General features: G+C 37.3%; 1 protein-coding gene across 3 annotated transcripts in view; it reads right to left on the reverse strand.

Annotated features, from left to right (window-relative positions):
- The window catches only part of LOC149076976 (uncharacterized), a 127,105-nt gene that overhangs the window by 100,207 nt on the left and 6,118 nt on the right, over positions 1-20,780 (reverse strand). For all 3 annotated transcript variants that reach the window (XM_089244706.1, XM_089244707.1, XM_089244705.1), the window contains exon 2: positions 19,718-19,898. In XM_089244706.1, coding sequence (XP_089100832.1) covers positions 19,718-19,876 — 159 coding nt within the window. In that variant the 5' untranslated portion in view covers positions 19,877-19,898. The remainder of the gene's footprint in view (positions 1-19,717; positions 19,899-20,780) is intronic.

Genomic DNA, 20,780 nt, shown 5'->3' on the forward strand with positions numbered 1-20,780 from the left:
TCTGGTCAGTGTTTATAGGCACACAAGAAGTCGTAAACTTGGAGAGTAATGGCATTCGAGTCCCTCGATTTAAGTATGTACATATACTGGTGGCGAATGAGGTCGGTAGGAACGGATTAAGGCGAAGAGAAGTATCTTATAAACGTGACCGGCGACCACCTACTGGGCGTTGGCGCATGAGACTAACAACATCGTGCCTTATATTTAGAAGAGAAGCCATTTTTTCAATATACAATTTTATTCTTCAAGTAGTGCACCGTTTCGTTTTTAATAGCATTGGTGTCTTTTTCTTTTTTTTTATCCGCGGTCTTTCGGCTAGTATGTACATAAGATGATGCGTTAACCTCGTGGTCTAGTGCTACAAACCCGGATTTCGTCACACGTGACCCTCGAGTAGCTTTTAAGTAGTGTTAAAAGAGAATTCGAAGCGCGCAATAAAATTCACAGCTTCTGCACATGTTCGTAGAAGAGTAATAAAAGTGTATGAATATACGTCTGTCGAGAATATTTAAATATGTTTGGAAATATTATACGGCAGTGGTTCTCAGAGTGTGCCTCGCGGCATCGTCAAACTTTGTCAAGAGCGTTAGTTGTAGCAAAAAAACCGAGGATATTGTTTTATACCAGCAGTTCTCTCAAAGTGTGCGTCATGGAGAGTTGCTGTATTGACATATGCCCGTTTTGTGCTTTTGAATATTTGAATGATTCTGTGACTCTGCGGGTGGAAAAAGTTTGAGAATCACTGGTTTATGGCAACATAATGATTGGTATGGATTAGACTTTACTCGACCACTTGCACAACTGTCATTAGAGTATTGTGAGTATATGACCATCGGGGGCTGCTGGTAATTGATCAGTTGGGCGAGAGAACTGCAGGTAAATTATGATAGTCATCATTTAAATGTTATCGGCAAAATGGTGGCCAAGTAACGCCGCTGGTAAATGATGGTTGAGTACGTTCAATATTACACGATGAACTGAGTGAGGGCTTCAATGGTAAACGATAGACAGAGCCACTCGCAACCCTGAATTGATGCAAAGCAATTTACTTCCGTCACCTCAAATGAGGCAGGGTTGCGTCGGAAAAAAGTTATCAAAGATTTATAGCAGTGGCCCCCTTGTCAAATCTCTCGCGTCGTTTCCCCCATGAAAGCAGCAAGCAAGTTGATGTAACGTATAAGCCATTTCACTAAAAATGGAGAATGCTGGTTTGCAAAAAGGTTATTTTCACAAAGGGGTGCGTGTGTGTGTGTATATGTGGTTTTTTTTTTTGCACAAAAAAATGTAGTTCAAAGTTTTGCCGGTAGAGAACACTAAACGAAGGGAAATATGCAAATCAGAGTCCTATAAAATGCAGGGAGCACAATTAACAGCTCATTACTAAATTTCCCTGCTATTGGCACTTAAATAAGGTTTTAGTTATGACTAATGATATTGACATTGGTGGATGAAGCAATATCGGTGAAGTTGTCTTATCTCAGCTACGAATCACCGACTGAAGCTTTACAAACGTCTCGGGCACAGAAAGTGAAGAAAGGTTCAGGATCCAAAAATTCTGTAACTTACTTTCGTGCAGACCCCCCCCCCCCCCATCGACGAAAATTTGAACTGAAATTTTTCTTTCTGTACAAAAATCTCCCTCTTCATGGGAATAAGGTTTTCGCAAACCCCATTCCAATTATCAAATACTCCATCAATGGTTATGAATTTTTAAATTATTTACAAACTTACGGGACACTCCGTATAATAATTTACACGTTTCAAAAAAGAAAAAGAGTAAAAACAAGAGGAAACGGCCTTGAATGTACTCAATTATAGAATATTTATTATTAGGAATAAATATCACAAAGTCAAAACACGGAATTACTTTCCACGCCACCTGCAGAAAAATCCGAAAAGAAAAATAATTCTTGAATTTCAAAACCGCAAATATTACTTATTATAAACTGTTTTCGATATTATCGCTGGCTATGCATCAATCAAAATTGTAATTCGGCCTTTCATTTCTTTATGAAAAATGGATCCAATTACGACCCAAACCTGTTCACCAAGGCAATTTCGCTTTTATTTATGTGGCAATGGCGTGGAAGCACGTTTATAAATTCGGTATGGATTCCGGAAATTCCATTTTCTCAAGAAATCAATATTCACGCCTCTCTCGAATGGCAAGCAAATAAAACGGACGTATTCATAAAACGCATTTCAGGTAGATCGACGATCCCTAATGAATATCCCACGAGACATTTTGAGGATAAAAATTATACAGAAGTTATTAATAGGACTGCGATTTTCAATCACAGTGTCATGCCTCTTAGCAGTGCCTCGGGATTTGGCAGGGGTATTGGGAAATGTTCAAAATTTGAAAGTATGCCGTGTGAATAGGATGTTCGGTAGCTCTCAAAGTAGCTCGAAATGCACTTTCGATTTTTTTTTTTTTGGGCATAGTATCTGGAAGAACAAGTTAATAAAAACAGAAATGATGTAAATGCAGAGGGAATTACGTCGCCTAAATCAGGGGTTCCCGATTTTCATGATGATTCCCGATTTCAGAGGTACCACAACCTCTGTGGAAATGTGTACGACTTGCGCGCGTTCTTGTATATTATATCATAACCACAATTCTGATTTTTTTCCCCCCCCCCCCCCATTATTTTTTGATTTTATTGTACCACAACCTCTGTGGAAATGTGTACGACTTGCGCGCGTTCTTGTATATTATATCATAACCACAATTCTGATTTTTTTCCCCCCCCCCCATTATTTTTTGATTTTATGACCATTTTTTGCCTATCTGGATGAGAAATCGGCTGCCTTGAACGCCGATTTTCTAAATTTGAGTAACTTGTATTATAGTCCCGTTTTAACCATCGGCTCCTCGGGCAAATTGATATTCGTAAGCCCATCACTTATCAGATGCCTAACAATATTTATATACTCATACCCTCAGATTATAGCACCGAATCTTATCACAAGAGCACCGGGCCGTGACGAGCACGTGTTAAGACGGCCCTAGTGAAGGGGTGTTTTACGCATGACCAGCGGGTCAAATGCGACACTCTGACCTTTTTTGCCTTGGCAAGCCGACCATTTTTAGGAAATAGCTGAAAAATTTGAAATACGATTATGGTAAAATAAATGACACCCGCAATCCACTGCCATTAACGCTGTGCATCTGAATAGCATCAGGGCCGTCTTAAAACGTTAGGGAGGGGAACACTTTTTGGGGGGCCTTCATTTCATTATCTTCACAGGAAAAAGTGGGTATACAACACACGATGTTTTAAAACTGATAAAATAATTTCAGAATTTTTTGAAAATTTTGGACAATTTTAGAGACAAATTAGTTCAGAATAATTGAAAAAATAAATTTTGGGAAAATAATTAAATAATCAATGAAAGAAATATAATCAGAATTATTTAAATTAATTTCAGAATTTATAAAAGGAATATTAAAAAAATAGTGTACAGAAATGATTTCAGTGTATATAAATATAGGTCTTCAATTATTTGGGGCATCCCTTCGAAACCCGTTGGAGCATCCATTAAGACGCCACTGTATATTACGTAGTCCTAGCAAATCTGGATGCCATCTTGCAATTCTGAGTACTGTGCGGCACTATAACTTGATCATAGCTCCTACAATTGCGGGGGCCGACAGAGCTCCACCCGGGGTTCCGAGATGATTATAATTTTTTGTTCTATTCACACTGTAAATTCATTAGAGGCCCGTTAAATATCTAGTCTGACGGAGCATTGCAGAATGTGGGGCTCGCGGGCTTCATGGTAAATTGGCCCGCAATATCTGAAAGGTTGAAGATTTTATTTTATTTTAGACTCATTTTATTTATTTTTTTCGAAGTAGAACTTCTTTAGCTATGATGCAGTTAACTGGTTTAATATATAAAAAATCGTCACGGAAATTGAAACGCTTCCATTACTACATCTGCAACATGAGTCTCTGATAACGAATCTTTATCGCTACACCATCCTATGTGTTAGCAAAGTCTTCATCATTAATCACAAATGTGCCGACGAGAGTGGGTTCTCATTCCGTGCGCTGTGTAGGAAATCGGCAAAGTTTGCATCATTTTACTACTTAAGAACCTAAACTCACACGAGAGGCAACTCACTCTAATGGATTTAGGTTCTACACGTTATAACCGCTGTGGGAAATTATTTGGTGAGATTTTGTAAGCTCTTTAAATTCCCGTTCAATCCGTATACGAGCGATATTTGGAGATTTCAGAATCAAAAGTATCTATATAGGTCATATTGTGACTAATCACGTGTATACATGATAAATGTGAACACATAATAATATTAAAAATGTTACGATTAAGTTGCAGATGTAATGTATATTGATTTAAAATCCGTCACCATCCTATCAAGTACCCGCGTTTCAAATTCTATTTGCAAGTTTCACTTCTATCGCGCGATTCTCATATTTTCTTATTAGTTGCTGTTCTGCCTTAACTAAATTCCTTACTTCTCGGGGGGGGGGGGGGGGGTGCGCAACATAAGTTAGGAACTATGGTCTAAAACACCAGAACAAGATCAAATTTATGAACTCAATATGGACGAATCGAACCATTCCGCGAATCGTCTCATGGACGAGATCAGACAATGCTTTCTCTCGGTCATATACAAGGTACTGACAACTTTCCCTTCACGGACCAATACCAGCAATTTATGAAAGTCAAACAGCGCAGTCACACGAAGCAACGAGAGAGGGGGGGGGGGAAATGGAGAAAGCACGCAGGGTCCAGCGATTTAGTCACGACAAATAGACCAGGCAGAAAGCAGTAGCGAGCTATAAAAGCGATTAGGAACGACCAGTTAATGCTTCTCTCACAACATGAAAAGAACGTCAACCCCAGTTCAGCTCAAAAGAAAGACAATAGCACGGCCCTAAGACACACACGTTATCTACACTGACCATCGGCCGAATTTTTTATTATTATTATTCCTTCTTTTATATATGATATAAATGCCATAGTGATTCAGGTAATGAACGTTTGAACAAAAGGTGGATTCCTTCCGCGCGCGCGCACACACACACACACACTCTTGCCCTCTCCCTCCGTACAATACTTTCGCTCGGAAATGCAGACTCAATGAGAATTTTTCTTTTGAACTGTGACGTGCTCTAGTCGAACATAACGCAAAAGACTGGTTCATGAAAGACAATGGGATTAAAAAGGGGAGAGAAAATGAAAGCATGAAATTCATATCAGAGACATGAACGTTACGGTCAAATCTCCGAGGGAAAGTGATCAGATTGCTTTCGATCCAGGTGCGTGCGCGAGATTCAGAAATTGATCACGATCAGCAAACTCATCATGCAATCTCGTGAATTAATTCTCTCTCTTCAGGTCTGAGAATCTAATCAGTATTACTCTGAGAAACCCGCTCCAAGTTACTACGCTAAGATTTTACTAACCTCAGGTCACCATGGCAACTAAAAAACTTGCATTGGAGGGGGTGCCTAAAATTTTTGTTTGCACGATTCCTAAATTGAAGGGCACAAAAGTTTTGTAGACCATGTCACTGGAAAAAGGTGATTCAGTCACAGAAATATTGAATAGAAAAAAGAAATTATATATACTTCAGGTCATTATTCTGAAATATGATTGGCTCCTAAAAAAATTGGCTAGCATCCAAGTTATTTCTCGATTTGTCAAGGAGCAAAGTGTGCATCTATTTTCACGAAGAAACGCTGCAGTGGAATCCGTATATAAGTTCTTGTCAAATTTAAAAATGTATATAGGTGCAGCGGAATTTCTTGGGGACCAAGCATTTTTTTCCAGAGAAATTGTCTAAAATAATTTATAGGATTTTTTCAATTTTTTTGACATTTACTGACTTTTTTCTACGTTGGCAAACACAATGGCATATTTTCCGAAAATTTTGTGCTTTCTCGGATATATACGAGTATTTTAGTATTCACACACAGAACATTTTAGTGTAAATACCAATTTCATTATTAGTCATTGTAATAACCTGGCACCATTTTTCAATCCCTACTGTAAATTACTGTTTCTCATTATAAGTTTACCTTGAGACCTGTTGATCACAATAACTTCACATCTCTACTTCATCTTCATACAGATCCCGCAAACTCATTAGCAATATCCCTGAGGACACCTAGTCCAGACTGTACTAGTAGTTTGGCTGCTCACCTAATCATACTAACCAGGTCCCGGCCCGCCTGCTTATGTCTCAAACAACAAATGTAAGAAGGTGGTTGAAGGAGACCTGGGCCATGCTGGAAAATGTGCATGTATGTGTTGTAAACCTGACGTGAAGTTTGTTTTTGTGTAATGCTTTTAATAGCGCGCTCTGTCATCTGCCATAAGTGACACTCTTTTCTAACCATAAGTGAAGTGTAATGACTGAATATTTGTACAGTTATTTATGCCTGTTTGCTCTCTGTGGAGAGACTTTTTAACGGGGAGATCCGGTCACAGTCCCACCTCGAAGTTGGGAACCACAGAAAACCAACTTCAGTCGACCACCACTGTGACACCGATGGGGTGCGAGCCCGTCACTATGACAACTCGACCACCACAGCGACTGCTTGCCCACCAGAATTGTTTTAGAGCAAATGCGAGTATAGTGGAAAAATGTTGAACAATTTTTCATTTCTCCACTATACTCAACAGAGAAATGTTGAAAGAATTTCTCAGATATCATACTTTCTTCCAAAAGTTGAGCACATGACGGCTTATTGATTCGATTCTCGGCACACACAGAGGCAACAAACTATTTTTTTTTCTAAAGTCCGGCTCAGCCAGCTATTCCTTTAAAAACGAATATTATCCGTGATCGTGCAATAATTCCTATAGATAGATCTATCCACCTCGCTACCAGTGATGGATCGTTAGATATACTGTACATGTAAATACCAACAATGCTTATTCGGAGCGTTAATAGAACTAATGTAGTTATTCTCACGAAGCGACAGCAAACGGAGTTGTAAATAACACAAAAAAGTAGTATGTTTAGATGAGATTTCAATCCCCGCTATCTAGGTGACTGGTGTATTATAGATTCTTCAATTCCACCACACAAGCACGATTTTACCCTCGTTCCACTCCAGGCACTAATTCCAATCGATATCAGCAGCACTATACGTACACCACCAATAACAACAGCGTTATACGAAAGGAATAGAAAGATTGATTCAATTTAATATCGCAAGCAATCATAATATTCACAAACATACGGCGAGATCATCACTATGTTTCTACACAAATAATAAAACAACGAAATTGATGAATAATACCATCATTCAAATGTCATTACGGAATCATCAGAAGAACCATAAACCGAAATAATCGAGAGAGAAACCTCAAGGAAGCGTATTCAAGCTCGTGATCTCAATGCCCTTGTATTTATATTCGGGGGGAAAAAAACCAGAATAATAAGACATCAATTGATATTAAAAAGCATATGCATGCTCATATAAGCGCTGTCCTAATTCCACACAACACATGTTATCACGCTTCCGACATACAAAACTTATCTTATTGCGTCTCATATATATGTATAAACACTTTTACATATTTCGATATGGTTTGAAGAATAAATAAGAAAAAAAGAGAGTCAAAATTGGCTAATGTAGTTATTCTTACGAAGCGTTTTAGCGATTGTACAAGTGTTTTTTAACGTCTGGACAAACGACCTAAAAAATTTAGGTCGTGAGCGCGGATAGCGAATAATGTGTTGAATGGAATTATTTTATCTTCGAAGTTGAAGAGAAGATAATGGTGAGGCTAACGTAGAAAAATTAAGTTCATCGAAATCACGTTTCGAGAAGATAAAAATCCTTCTTTTTTCTTTGGCTTCGTATTTTTAAAATGAATAAAGACTGAAAATCAAGAAGTGAAAGTCTTTGAAGATTATTAGTGTTATCAACATGGTGATCATCTTGAATGGAGAGGAAATGACCAATAGAGGTTTTTACCATAATATGTAACGACCGCATTATCTTCACTTGCATATGGCTTTTAAGAAAAAACTTTTTTTTTTATTTTTCGATCATAATGCCATTCCTCCACAGGGTTCTCTGAAAAATCTGCATCGTCATTTCCTTGACTTTCTCTGACCAAAAGAAAGGAATACAGGGTGGACGAGAAGTTCTGGACACATTTTGAAAATTGGTAAATCAACCAATTCACATCAAAAAGTTTCGTTTGTACTAATGTACTTATCATGGCCTAGCTTTTTTTTTAATTAAAAAAAAGTTCAAATTTCACTCACTGGTGGCACTCAAAACGAAAAAAAAAAAAACTCATAACACATAAAATGCAAAACAAACAGTGTATAATTAATGTTTGTGACAATTTGCGTTACATAAAACTACCACATTCCAATATGAGCGCCCTTTTTTCTCAAGCTAGATATAAACGAGTGAAAGTACCTATTTCAACTACCATGTTGAAATATAGTAGATTTATGAAACGCAAATTGTCTTAAAAATTGTGCACTATTTGTTTTTCATGTTGATTTTTTCCTTTTACAGCGCCACCAGTGAGTGAAATTTGAACTTTTATTTATCAAAAAAAAACCTCTAGGTCATGATATGTATTTTAGTGCAACCCGCACTTTATGTCAATCGTTTGTCATTTACTATTATTTTTTTAAAATGTGTTCCAGGACTTTCTCGTCCACCCTGTATTATTCAGAATCTTAATCTTTTACATGTTTTTTTTTTAAATTTTTTCCCTTAACAGAATTTTTCTCTGATTTTTATTGAATATTTGCATATTTTCCTGACTATTACCCAGCATTTTACATATTCCCTGACTTCCCAGGCAGCTAAGAAAGCTGCCAGAGATTATTACTATGAGATTTTCGAACATAGTAAATATACTTGAATCAAAGCTTTGTGACTATCGTAGCCGACGTTTATAGGAATAGAATAAACGTGAGCGTTGTTATATGAACTTAAATCTATTTCCGAATGAATATTTCTGAGTTTTAGCATGCGTTGCCAAAGAATATGCGTGGTGCCATGTTGACCAAAAAATTAGTAATCGAGCCTGGAAGAATAAAAAAAATTCCCAGTTTTCCGAGGAAAAAATAGGCAGGCCCATATAATTTAGGATCTCTTGCTCCCCTGTGTGTGATCAAAAATACGCAGGTATCACGACTAAAAACAAATCTTGCCAACCTGCGCAACTGCACGTGCCGAAAATACGGTTCAAATTGCTTCAACGTCCCAATTTTTTCACACTGAATAGGATTCATAAACTCATTTCAGACACCACCCTCCCCGGCAAGAGGAAGTAGTGGACGATGACATTGAAATGAAATTTTCTAACTTTTCTACACCATAAATTTCTGAAAATTTCGAAACTTAGTTCAACCACCCGAGGATACATAAGTTGCTACAGGGTCTGTCATACGTGTTTCAGAGCAAAACAGAAATAAGAATGTAAATATGATTAGTGACTATGACACTGCGTAGGTGTCCTCGGTTCCCACGTAGATAGACCAAGAATATCTGGCAAATAATCAGATGGGCGGGATCCGATCTTTCAGGTTCAGGTAAGTGATAAACACTGGATTATAGGGTGCTTTTATGCCGCAAAAAGAATCACGCCTAAAACCCACGATGTTATGCAATACAATACTGATTGGCACTATGAGTTATCGGTAAGTGTTTGAAATTTTCATTATTATTTCACTATTGAATTCAACCCACTGGTTAATATAAATGTTCATCTCTACGGAAAAATTCTAGTTATTTAGAACAGGAACTCTTAACCTTTATTCATCCCCGACATAAAATCAACATAGCGACCTATTTAGCAAAAATTTTTAATTTGAAAATTCTTGTAAATAAAAATATTTCTAATTAACTAAATGTTTCTTTTGCGAAATTAGTGAGAGAAACTAGTTCATGGTATCTTAACAGGTGGGACAACAGGGCCCGAATGAAAGAAAGTGCCCCAAATTTTCGAAAGCCCCCGGAACAGAAATTATTTCATTCATTAATACTGAATTTTCATTAATTCTGAAATTGTTTTAAGATATAAAGATAATTTTTCAAGAATTTCAGAGTAATTTTTCATCGGTGTTTTTCTTTCATCAATTTCAAAGAATTAGGTCTGGATTACGCTACAAAAGTTTTAGAAAAGTTCTTTTATAAAACTTTAAAAATGTAACTAATAAGCGCATCGAACGCATTCGGGCGGATATAACCAATAGGCTTATTAGTTGTTTATTCCAATTTTCTAAAAGACATTCTATCAAACTTTTACAGTATAGTGATTACACTATAAAATTTTGATAAAAAGATCTTTTACAGTACTTAAAAAAAAAAAAAAAACACCAAAAAGCCTAGTGGTTACATTCAAGTAAATGTAATCATTGGTTATTTTTTTTTCCAATTTTGCAAAAGATGTTTAACAAACTTTTATAGCATAATCTCAGCCTAAGGCCGGTATTACACTATAAAAGTTTTCTAAAAGTCTTTTTATAAAGCTTGAAAAAAATCAACCAATGAGCTTATCGGTTGCATTTGCTGGAATATAACGTATGGGCTTCATTGGTTGGATATTTTAAATTTTATAAAAGGGATTGTTTTCTAACTTTTATAGTGTAATACCGGCCTAAGAGGTTTCCAAAAGTACTTGGGTCCCAACCCAGGCCGCTAAAACGAAGCGTTAGGACGCGACGCCCCTGAAACCATTGGTACGACAAATGGATTTATAATAAAATTGAGATGCATTCGTACAGCCATTCGACACATCTCAGGAACCCTAACGGCGACCCAAGTCATAGTCGCGACCCATAGGTTAAGAACCCCTGTATTGTGATTCGCACCAGCTTCAGCAAAGTATAAATTATGATGTAAAGCATTTAATTATCCCAACCGAATAAAAAAAAAAATCATCAGACGAAATAGAATAGGAAAAAAAAAAAAAAATGTACGGGGCATACAAAAAATAAGAACAAGAGCTGAATACAAAATGAATTTGAAAAAGAAAAAAAGCGAAACGAACCGGAATCGTCACCCAACATGCATTTGACATGTATGGGTGAGGCTGACTCGAGGTAATTAGGGTGGGCCTTCGAATTTCCTTCTACAGCGAGCTATCAAAGAGTATTGGCTACGTCAGATTGGGAAATGATATTTCTTTTGCGACAACTTGATATAAATTATCTCGGAATCGTGGTCTGCGGAATACAATAAACTTTTCAAGGACAAGGTTTTCCGAGACAACTCGGGAGAAAAGATAATAAATGAAGGGTGGTGGGGGGAGGGAGAAGCCCTTGGAATCAAAGCTGCGGAGGAAAATAATAACAAAAAAAGAAATCGAAAAACACACGGATTGTACACCTGCCACGCGAAAGAGCAAAACACGGCCGACTCATTCTCTTCCATTAAAATACATGCACGTATATTCAAATGGAAAGATGTACGAGCGAAGCACATGGTGATGCTATTCTCGTTCGTGATCCAAGGGCTTCTTTATGGCCGAGGTTTTACTTCCATTTTGTCAAGAGCTCGAATATGTTGAAAATAAAAAAAAATAAAGTACGGGGTCGTATTACGCGATTTCATTCTCGTTCCCATTGTGCACAGAATATTGTTTACTTCTGTACTGTTGAAGGCTCAGAAATATATGGGACTTCGGCTCCAAAGTGACGTTTTCTCGAATACGGCCAGTTCCCTTTAATCGGGTAACGAATAAGCGCGGATCCCCCACGTTTATAGCTGTAAAAACGTCCGGAGCCGAAATTTCTCCCATTGGGACAATGTAGAAGTTCCCTGATTTAACCCTTTGCGGTCCAGACCAGAGGTTTTCCCCGAGGTTTTTCTTAGTACAGTTCGTACTTTGCAATGCCTCCCTCGTAATGAGGGGAAGCCCCCCCCCTCCTCCGAATGTTTGCCCCTTTGCGGTTTTTGTATAGATAAGGGGTGGCCAACTTCTGTCTCTTCGAGGGCCAACATAATGGTCGTCAGGTGCAGTGTCGCGGGCAGCATAAAATAACCTCGCGGGCCACGGGACAGCTGTTAACCTGGTATAGATAATTTTTGTTGCTGTTTTATTTATTGCCGATTCCGAACGGCAGCCTTTATTTTATACTCACCGTGAGGTTCGTGCGCTAACCCCTCGATGTGGGACTTCCTGCAGTCGCAATTTTTCTGTCAGACCAGAGCCGTGATCTAAGCCCCTTCACCCGTGTGGGTTGGGTCGTGCCAGTGAGAAAATACTTCCCATGCCGAGATAGCAATCTCTCTGGGGTCATGTCACCGTTTCTGTTGTACATACTCAGCGCCAAGAAAGTACCTAACAAAGACGAACTGGGTATCGAACTCGAGACACCCTGTGATACTTAGCGAAGAGTAAGATTTGCTGTAAATATAAATAACGGACTGTTGCAATTCATACATAATAACTACTAATATACACCAACCACTATGTACATATTATTTTGGCTATTAAAAAAATTTTATTTGAAAATTATGATAAACATGTTGCCAATTAAGACATATGAAAAACCAAGCCTTTTAGGATGGATACCGACCTCTAATTATTCAAGCTATTTTCAGTATATTTAATTATTTCCAGCTATCGTTGTTCATTGTTGAACCCATAGATGACGCGATAGAAGTAAAAATCCTAAGAATTGTGGTCGTTTTAATTTAATAGAACTTTTATTTCAATGTTTGATTTATCCCAGAAGCTTTATTATGCTTCGAAATTTTTCTAATATACAAACTGAACTAACGGGGTTGAACGACTATAGAATTGTTCCTCGCATAATAGAATACTTCGTTTAATCGCATATTGTGTGCTGTAACCATTGATACAACTTACTAGCTTTTTGTAGATAAAAGGTGAATACATATCGTCCACCCCTCATGCCAGAAGTACGAATGTGCTAGGTAGTAATGTCCTTGGGGGGGGGGGGGGAAACGTGGGAAATGACATCTGAATGTTTACTCTACCTATGTTACTCTATTATATGGAAGTTATTTTCTTAAAATGTTTTATAACATGCGTTTTAATGGGGAATAAACATTCGTGGTTCAGGCAAAACTTAGAGAAATAAGGTATCCAACCAGATGGTAAAATAAGGAGGAAAATTTTGCACATTGTGCTTCTGGCATGCGAGGGACGATATAATAACAGATCGCAGATAAGCATCATTTATACGAGAAAAGTGGCATCTCAACAGGTGAGGAGTCAACAGGGTCTGTAATAGAAAGAGTTCTCAAATTATTTAAGATTTTCAAAATTTTTTAAAATGCTTAATAATTTATGTGAGACACCTGGTATTCCACAATTGATCTTATTCTGTGTGCCTCACCATTGCCATGCAAACACGCATTTTGGCACCCCTTGTATTGGTAAAAAAATAGCAAAAGGGTATGTTGAGCGCCACTTCTTTTCCAGCGCCCGGGCACCAGACCCAGATTCTCTCCTCCACACTCCCCAGTGGACCCCTTGCTCTCTACCACTTATACAACACACCGTATCTGAGTTTCAATCAACCAACCAAATTAACGAAATCCTGTTTAGATGAGCCACAGCACTACCCCACGCAACTGATCTATTAGGTGGACCAAAACTTATTTTACCACCTAATGTTCATAATGGGAAAAAATATGCCATTTTTCCTATGCACTAGGTAGTAATCGAAAGTCTAGCGGCTTCATGCTTCACGGAGCAGGCGGTTGAAGTGTGGATTGTGAAACAAACATTGCATCCAAAAAAAAAAAGAGAAACCTTCAAGAGTGCAACTCAACCATATTCATTGAAATTCACACAAACTTCCCGAAAACCTTTCAACCCATACCACCATGATTTCCGCTAGAAACTTCTCTTCCTGAGTCGTTATTAGTTACTTCTCTACCCCCTGCGGAACTACTACATATAAAAAATAATGATAAAAACAACAAGAATTCCTCTCACTTCTAACCTTTCCTTCACCTATCAGAAGTAAAGGTAGCTAAAGGCTTTCGACCTCTAAAAAAGGGGATCCAAAAATAAATAAAAAAATAGAAAAGGTATCGATCTTCCCTTTCACCGATACTTTTATAATCTCATCCCTTTATCTGGTCGCGAAGTCGTCCCTCGAAGCAATTCTCATCAGAAATTCCTGAGTGTGTGTGTTTTTTCTGGGGACCAGTTCCTTATACACTGGAACCTCATTTATACGACGTTCAAGAGGTCGGGTCAAAACGTCAAATGCATAGATATAGTATAGCCAGTCTATGGTCAAACGAATGCGCTAGTCGCACAACTGAGACTTCTTTAAAAAAAACGCCCCCTTCCCCCAACTGACATACAGAATATTAGAAAATTCAATGTGTTGAATAGCATCTCCAATTCCCCCGTCATAAAAAATCATTTCATTCATACTTGAGGGGAGGGGGGAAATAAAAAAAATTGAAATCGCCTGGGCAGGAATTACACTATAGAAGTTATTTTATAAAACTTGAAATATACAACCAATAAGCTCATCAGTTGCATTTGTGTTTCATACACAAACATTTCGATTGTAAAAACTAATATGGGGCTAATGTCTCCTTGGTTGTTTTGTACTTGTATATGAATGATGTTTTATTTTTTTTTCGTAATTATTTGAAAAGATAAAAATAAATAAAATTTACTCGAATGTAACAATACGATACAATCGAATGTTTTCGTAAAAGATCTTTTATCAAACTTTGATAGTGTGTGATGCCGGACAACATGGGAAAATTTCCCACCTTGGCACAGCTAGCAAGCAAAGCAACCACGACTAAAGAAATTTCTACTGGAAATGATCGAAAGAACTGATACAGTACTGTGTGTGCCGTATATGACTCTCCAAAAGTTTACAACGTGGATTTTTCCATCCTCTGTGTGAGGATAACACTGAAAACATTAGGAGAAAAAAAAAAAATTCGGAAAGGACATGCGGCCGTCTTTCAAACAATTGAAACCCGTTTCTTTGGATCAACTGCGTCTGCGAATGCTCAGAAGAAACTAGCAATAAACAAATCATTTAAGCGTCTACTCCAGTGATTCCCAACGTGGGCGTTAACGGCCCGCGATGGAATGTTCCAGGAGGGCGGTAGAAGCTACGAGTATAACATAGGATTCTATAAGCTAGATTGCGTTGGGGGACGATGGGACAAAACAATTCTGAAGAAGGGGGCGGTGGGACAAAAAAGGTTGGGAAACTATGGTCTACTCTGATAATATATTCCAGTTTTTGTCAACAATCACGCAAAAATTTATGGCTTTTGCGGTGACAATGTGCAAAAGGAACAATTCCGGAAACGCGTTTTCACTATCGTAAAACTGCGCGCATTTGATAGATATAAATAACGTATTTAAAAAGAAATTGGAGTTCGAGTGTTGAAGTGAAAACGTCGAAAAATTGAGGTTTTATGTCAAACAAACAAAAAAAAAGAATAATTTTGACATTAAAATGTATAATGAACAATTGTGACCGAAGCCGAACGTCGTATAAATGTGAAAGTCGTATAACTGAGCGACGTATAAATGATGTCCCACTGTAATTACCAGCAGCTCCTTTAATCTCGACAGTAAAAGGAAGGAGGAAAGAAACACGTTCAATCTTCCTCTCTCTCTCTCTCTCGTCTGTATCATTATTTCTTTATTTAGAAATCGACCATGTTGCGTCTCCGGTGTCCGTCGAAATATTTTTCTCATATATCTATCCTCGCCATTAACACATCGAACCCGTTCCTATCCGATTTAAGGGTTCTAAAAATAAGACATCTACTTTTTGCATCATTAGTTCTAAAAATCCCTATTTCTAATTAACCGTTCGAAGAAATTTCTACAATTTACGAAGATAGAATGATTACTGATTTTCTTCTTTTTTAAATCTAATCTTTTTGGCTTTATTATCGTATCAATTAATGCCAAAATGGGAATTCTTGTATGATTTGCAACTTTGCGACTTTTTTCAACCAAATAATCTACCTCGTTTGCTAGTACATCGTAGAGAAAACAAGATGCTGGGAAGTGTAATGTGAATATAGTTTGGCTCCCGGATACAATGGACTCCGATTTAAGGAAGAGTTCCCAGTGCTGTATTTGTGATACCAACCGCGATATTAACCCTTTGCGGTCCAGAGATTTTTCCGGCACTTCGTTGGGACAGTTCGTACTTTACGTCATCTCCCCGGCAATGAGAAAGGCTCGGAAATACTTGTGAAATTTCATGGTAAAAATTTCACAATTCATGAAATTTCAGAATTACTAAAATGAAAAAATGAATAAATTCAGAATAAATAAAATCCTTTAATAATATAGTGCCCTCCACCCGCTCAACAGTTTCTGGGAATTTTTCTTTAGCAAGGAAAATCGCTGAAAGGTCTTTTTTACGAAGACAGAACGAACGCCTTTTGGTTTAAAAATTGGCAATTTCCTATTTTCACAGTTGAAAAATTTTATCATAAGTTCTTACTTAAAAATCTTTCATTTTGACCCTTATTTTAACGATTAGCTTAGCATATGTGTAAAGGGTTATTTTGAGAGTTCATTACTGCAGCCAGTTTGAAGATAAAAATTCAGAATCACCTTTGCTCATAAGGTGAGGCCATATTCTTTCCATTTTATATTTTGAATTCACTGATGAATGTCTCAATTAACGACAACAACTCTTTGTTTATGACAAAGCATATGTGGCTGAGATTTCGCTAAATTTGTTTAAATGTTTTTTCCTTACTATAGTCTGAATCACAAAGATAGTTATATATTTGGAAAGTAATATTACTTCAGTACATTTAATTCATATGCGATTTTTTTGGCACGTCTCCAACAAGGCCTTACATAAGCAGTTCGATTCGAAATAGATTTTTTTTAATGATTTGTCTGACTTTCAACGCGTGTCATTAACTATGAAAAAAAAAAGAAATTATCAGCTAGAAAACAAAAATCGAACATTTAAAGGCTAATTTGCCTAATCTCCGAGTCGAGACCCCCCTCAACAAAGTCGGAAATAGAATTTTCATTGAACAGATAGGAACACACGTTCTCGACTATATATTTTCAGAATAAATTCACGTCCGTAAAAAGAAAAGAATGGCATAATCTGTCAGTGATCCACGACGTGATTTCAAGTAACGTCGGTAGAAAAAAAAAAAAAGTGAGAATACACCCTCAAAAAGCAACAAAGAAATGGGTCAAACAATCGTCCGATTTGGTCTGATGATCCAGAACTTCACACACACACACAGAGAGAGACAGACATTTTCTTCTTATCCATTATCATTATCCGTTCGAGGAACAACAAAAAAAATGTGCGTCTAATAAATCAAGATTTTGGATTAGAAGAAATAATAATAAAGACAGCACTGCGGTATGTGCTCTAGACACGGTCGAAAACGAGGTGACGCTCAAGTAATCTTAAACTATAACAGATTAGGAGGAATAAATACCGTACTAATAGCTCTAAAAAAACTGAAAAGAAAATATTTTATTTTTCTTTCTCTTTGAGAGTTGAAGCTTTTTTTTGACCTGGTATTTTATTGTTTGCATTGTCAAACAGGTGCTGCTGATACTACAATATAGACACTAGCCCCGTGTCTGTGAGTAACTGAGCTCTTTTCCTGTCGTTATAAGTTTGCTGCAATCGTTCGGCCTATATTACGAGATCGGGCTGAGGACAAGCAATAATGCGCTTTACCATACACATGTTTTGTCCGACTGTATGTGCCTTATATCTGTCTGGTTGCAGTCTAGATGTGGAAGAGGAAGTCATTGTGAGCACAAGATGGTCATTTCACTTCGTGGGAAATAAATACCAAGTGGAAGATAAACATGTTTTCTTATTTTCATGTTTCTTATTTTCTTTTTTGCGCCGCTGTTTTTCTTTACTTCCGACATTACACCAGCGATTTCCAAATGGTATGTCGTGAGATCAATCAGGGGTACTACTTTTATGTAACCGTACATGCGCCTCGCGCACATTCCTCTAGGGAATTTCCAACGAATCGGTACATATCGGAACGTGTTGTGTGAGTATGCTTTACGCATCGACCTAACGTGTTTCTGAAGTCAGTTGTGCTCGTTGCCTATTCTCATCGGTGCCGCCATCTGTCTTCGTATTTTGAAGTAAAAATGATAAATGCTTGAATTTTCATGTTATGCAAGTATCATGTTGAAGGTCTGCCTGCTCTCTGCAGAGATATTTTATTTATTTATTTTTAAAATTGTAGACCGGCTCGCATTCGCGCCACGAAGTTGAAAACCGCAGAAAACTAACTCTTCGGCTGACCACCACTGTTCTGCCAACGGGAATGGAACCTGAATCCCCACGATGAGAGTCCAGCACGATGCCCACACAGCGGCAATCAAGGGTACTACTGCTACTTAACCGTACATGCACCTAATACACATTTCTCTACTGAATTTCTACCGATGCCGGAATATGATCAGCCCTCTAACGTAAATACGTGTAGCACAATTCTGACAACATAAATATGTTGTCAGAATTGCGCTTGCTAAATATAGTATTTCCGCGGACCCTTCCCCCCCCCCCACTCCGAAAAAAATGGGCCACTAGTGGGAAACCTGAGCTTCAGGGCAGGGATTGGCAAATAGAAAAGAAATTAGGCGCTAGCAAAATTTTCCGGGAAAGAGCCACGCTTTTGTTTTTAGAAGAATGGCCAAAATGATTTTTTTAGTTTTTTTGTTGGACTTTGTGAAATCGTTCCCACCAACATGGGAAAAAAAGTCACCGTACTTATTTATTTCATTAAGTATGAACATTTTCATCAATTATGAAATTATTTCTTTCAAAATTCCTGAAAAAAGTAGACAAACTTATTTTAGAGTAATTTTGAAATAACTTTCTATACCTTTGAAATTTTTTCATAAGTTATGAATTTTCATCAATTTTGAAATAGTTTGTCTCCTGCTCTTGAAATAACTTTCGATAATTCTGAAATTTCCTTCACGATTCTTGATTTCATTTCAGTATTTCTGTGAATTCTGTATTTGTTTTTCAGAAGGCAACTTTTCCTTCCCGAAAAATATGAAATATCCAGAGGATTTTGGAGGTTTTCGTCAAAGCCTCCAAGTAGTATCTAGGAGGCTTTGGTATCGTAACATTGAACTTGAGATGGTCCCGGTAATGTTTCAAATGCGCTGAAGATCCAGCGTTTTAAAGGGATGCCGCTGAAAGTCTTCCGAGATCCGGCAAGGATGCCATGAACTCCATTTCGTAAGGGTGCAATGAACATAAAAATGTTAGGAATCTCCGATTTTTCCTCATACTACAGCTCAGTCCAATAAAAGCTAATTACCAACTAACCTTCACCTACACACTTGTCAAAGATACTTGCACTGAATTGACGACTCGAGAAACTGTCATATAAATAACTAAGGAATTGCGAATTAGAATTTCGAACTCTCTGTATCAATGAAATAAATTCGAATTGATCGGGTAATACTTTGCTATCAATGACCAGGCCCCGACAATGATTTGAAGGAGTCTACCTAACAAAACAGATATTAGGGAGTTTCTCTATGACTACGGTCAAAGATGTTTGGCCAGCATGTGTAAATATGTCCAAATATAAGGACCCTAAATTATGGTGGTCCCAGGCAAATGTATGAAAAATTCCTCCAGACAGTCGATAATTACTCGCATTGCATACGGACTGGTTTGTTGAATGAGTGTCTTTTCTGTAATGAAGAAGGAAAAAAACTGTCGAGATAGATTAACTTACCCGATTACTCTCGAGGGCTTCGGCCGAATGAACATCTTTACCCCGAAAACAGTTCTGACACTTGGTCTTGTTGAAAATATTCGGCGCGAACTTCCGGCAGTCTGATTTCAGTGAAGCCATTACTCTCTCGTCGTCGGTGCTGCTTCTACTGTCAAGCATTCACCCCTCTGTGTCTTTCATTCTATTCAGGAAAAAAAAAAGTTGTTTAACAATAATGGATGACTTCATTCAACCTTTTATGCATGTATTAAGAGTTAATTATTATTTATTTTTTTCAGTGGATAATTTCACATGATAATGCTTCATATGTAACAAACGTCGAAACAAAGCACGTTTTCCTTTTTCAGACCAATTCATTTTCACCAGCATAGATTAGTGATTTGAGTCACGGCTTGGCAAATCCAAGGCGCCAAAATATTTTGCTGAAGCATAATTTCCCCCCATTTTTCACGCTTTGACTTATGTTACGCTTAAGAAAATGTGTAAAAGAGAATTAAAGGAAAGACAATTATTATAATTTTTTTCATGCTGTTCATATAAACACAGAAATTTCTCCATTTGTAAGGTGGTGGAAAAAAAGTTTTGAGGACAACCGAAAAATCGTCATGCAAACTTGAGAATGTAAACATACGAAAATTTTAGAGCGATAATTACAAGAGAAAATACTACATATTTTGCAATAAAAGATTTCGATCAGTGCTGCAATGCTCCAGAAAAAATTATTTAAATTATAGTAAAAGTCAAAATCTGGGAAAAGGTATAAAGATAATTTTCTTTATAAAAAGAATTTTTCTCATGTTGGAGTAACAGCCGAGATTTTCTATGCACTGTGATATCGAATTTTTTTTTTTTTGAAAGTGTCAAGATGGCCAATACAAAAGACGACATAGTTATTGGACAATGGAAAATTAAAATACTTGCTCTCAGAGAAACTGCGATGCTTAATTATGAAATTTTAAGAAGAATTAAAAGACTAAAGACTTTTGGTTAAAATTTCTCAAATGGGGCCCAAGAATTATGGACTGAAAGCTTCTCTCTCTTACTATTCATCAAAAAAAAGACG

The sequence above is a fragment of the Pholcus phalangioides genome, unplaced genomic scaffold (assembly GCF_987345545.1).
Source record: "Pholcus phalangioides strain wild (caught in Gottingen) unplaced genomic scaffold, Ppha-v1.0 ptg000015l_1, whole genome shotgun sequence".
In the NCBI taxonomy this organism is placed as follows: domain Eukaryota; kingdom Metazoa; phylum Arthropoda; class Arachnida; order Araneae; family Pholcidae; genus Pholcus; species Pholcus phalangioides.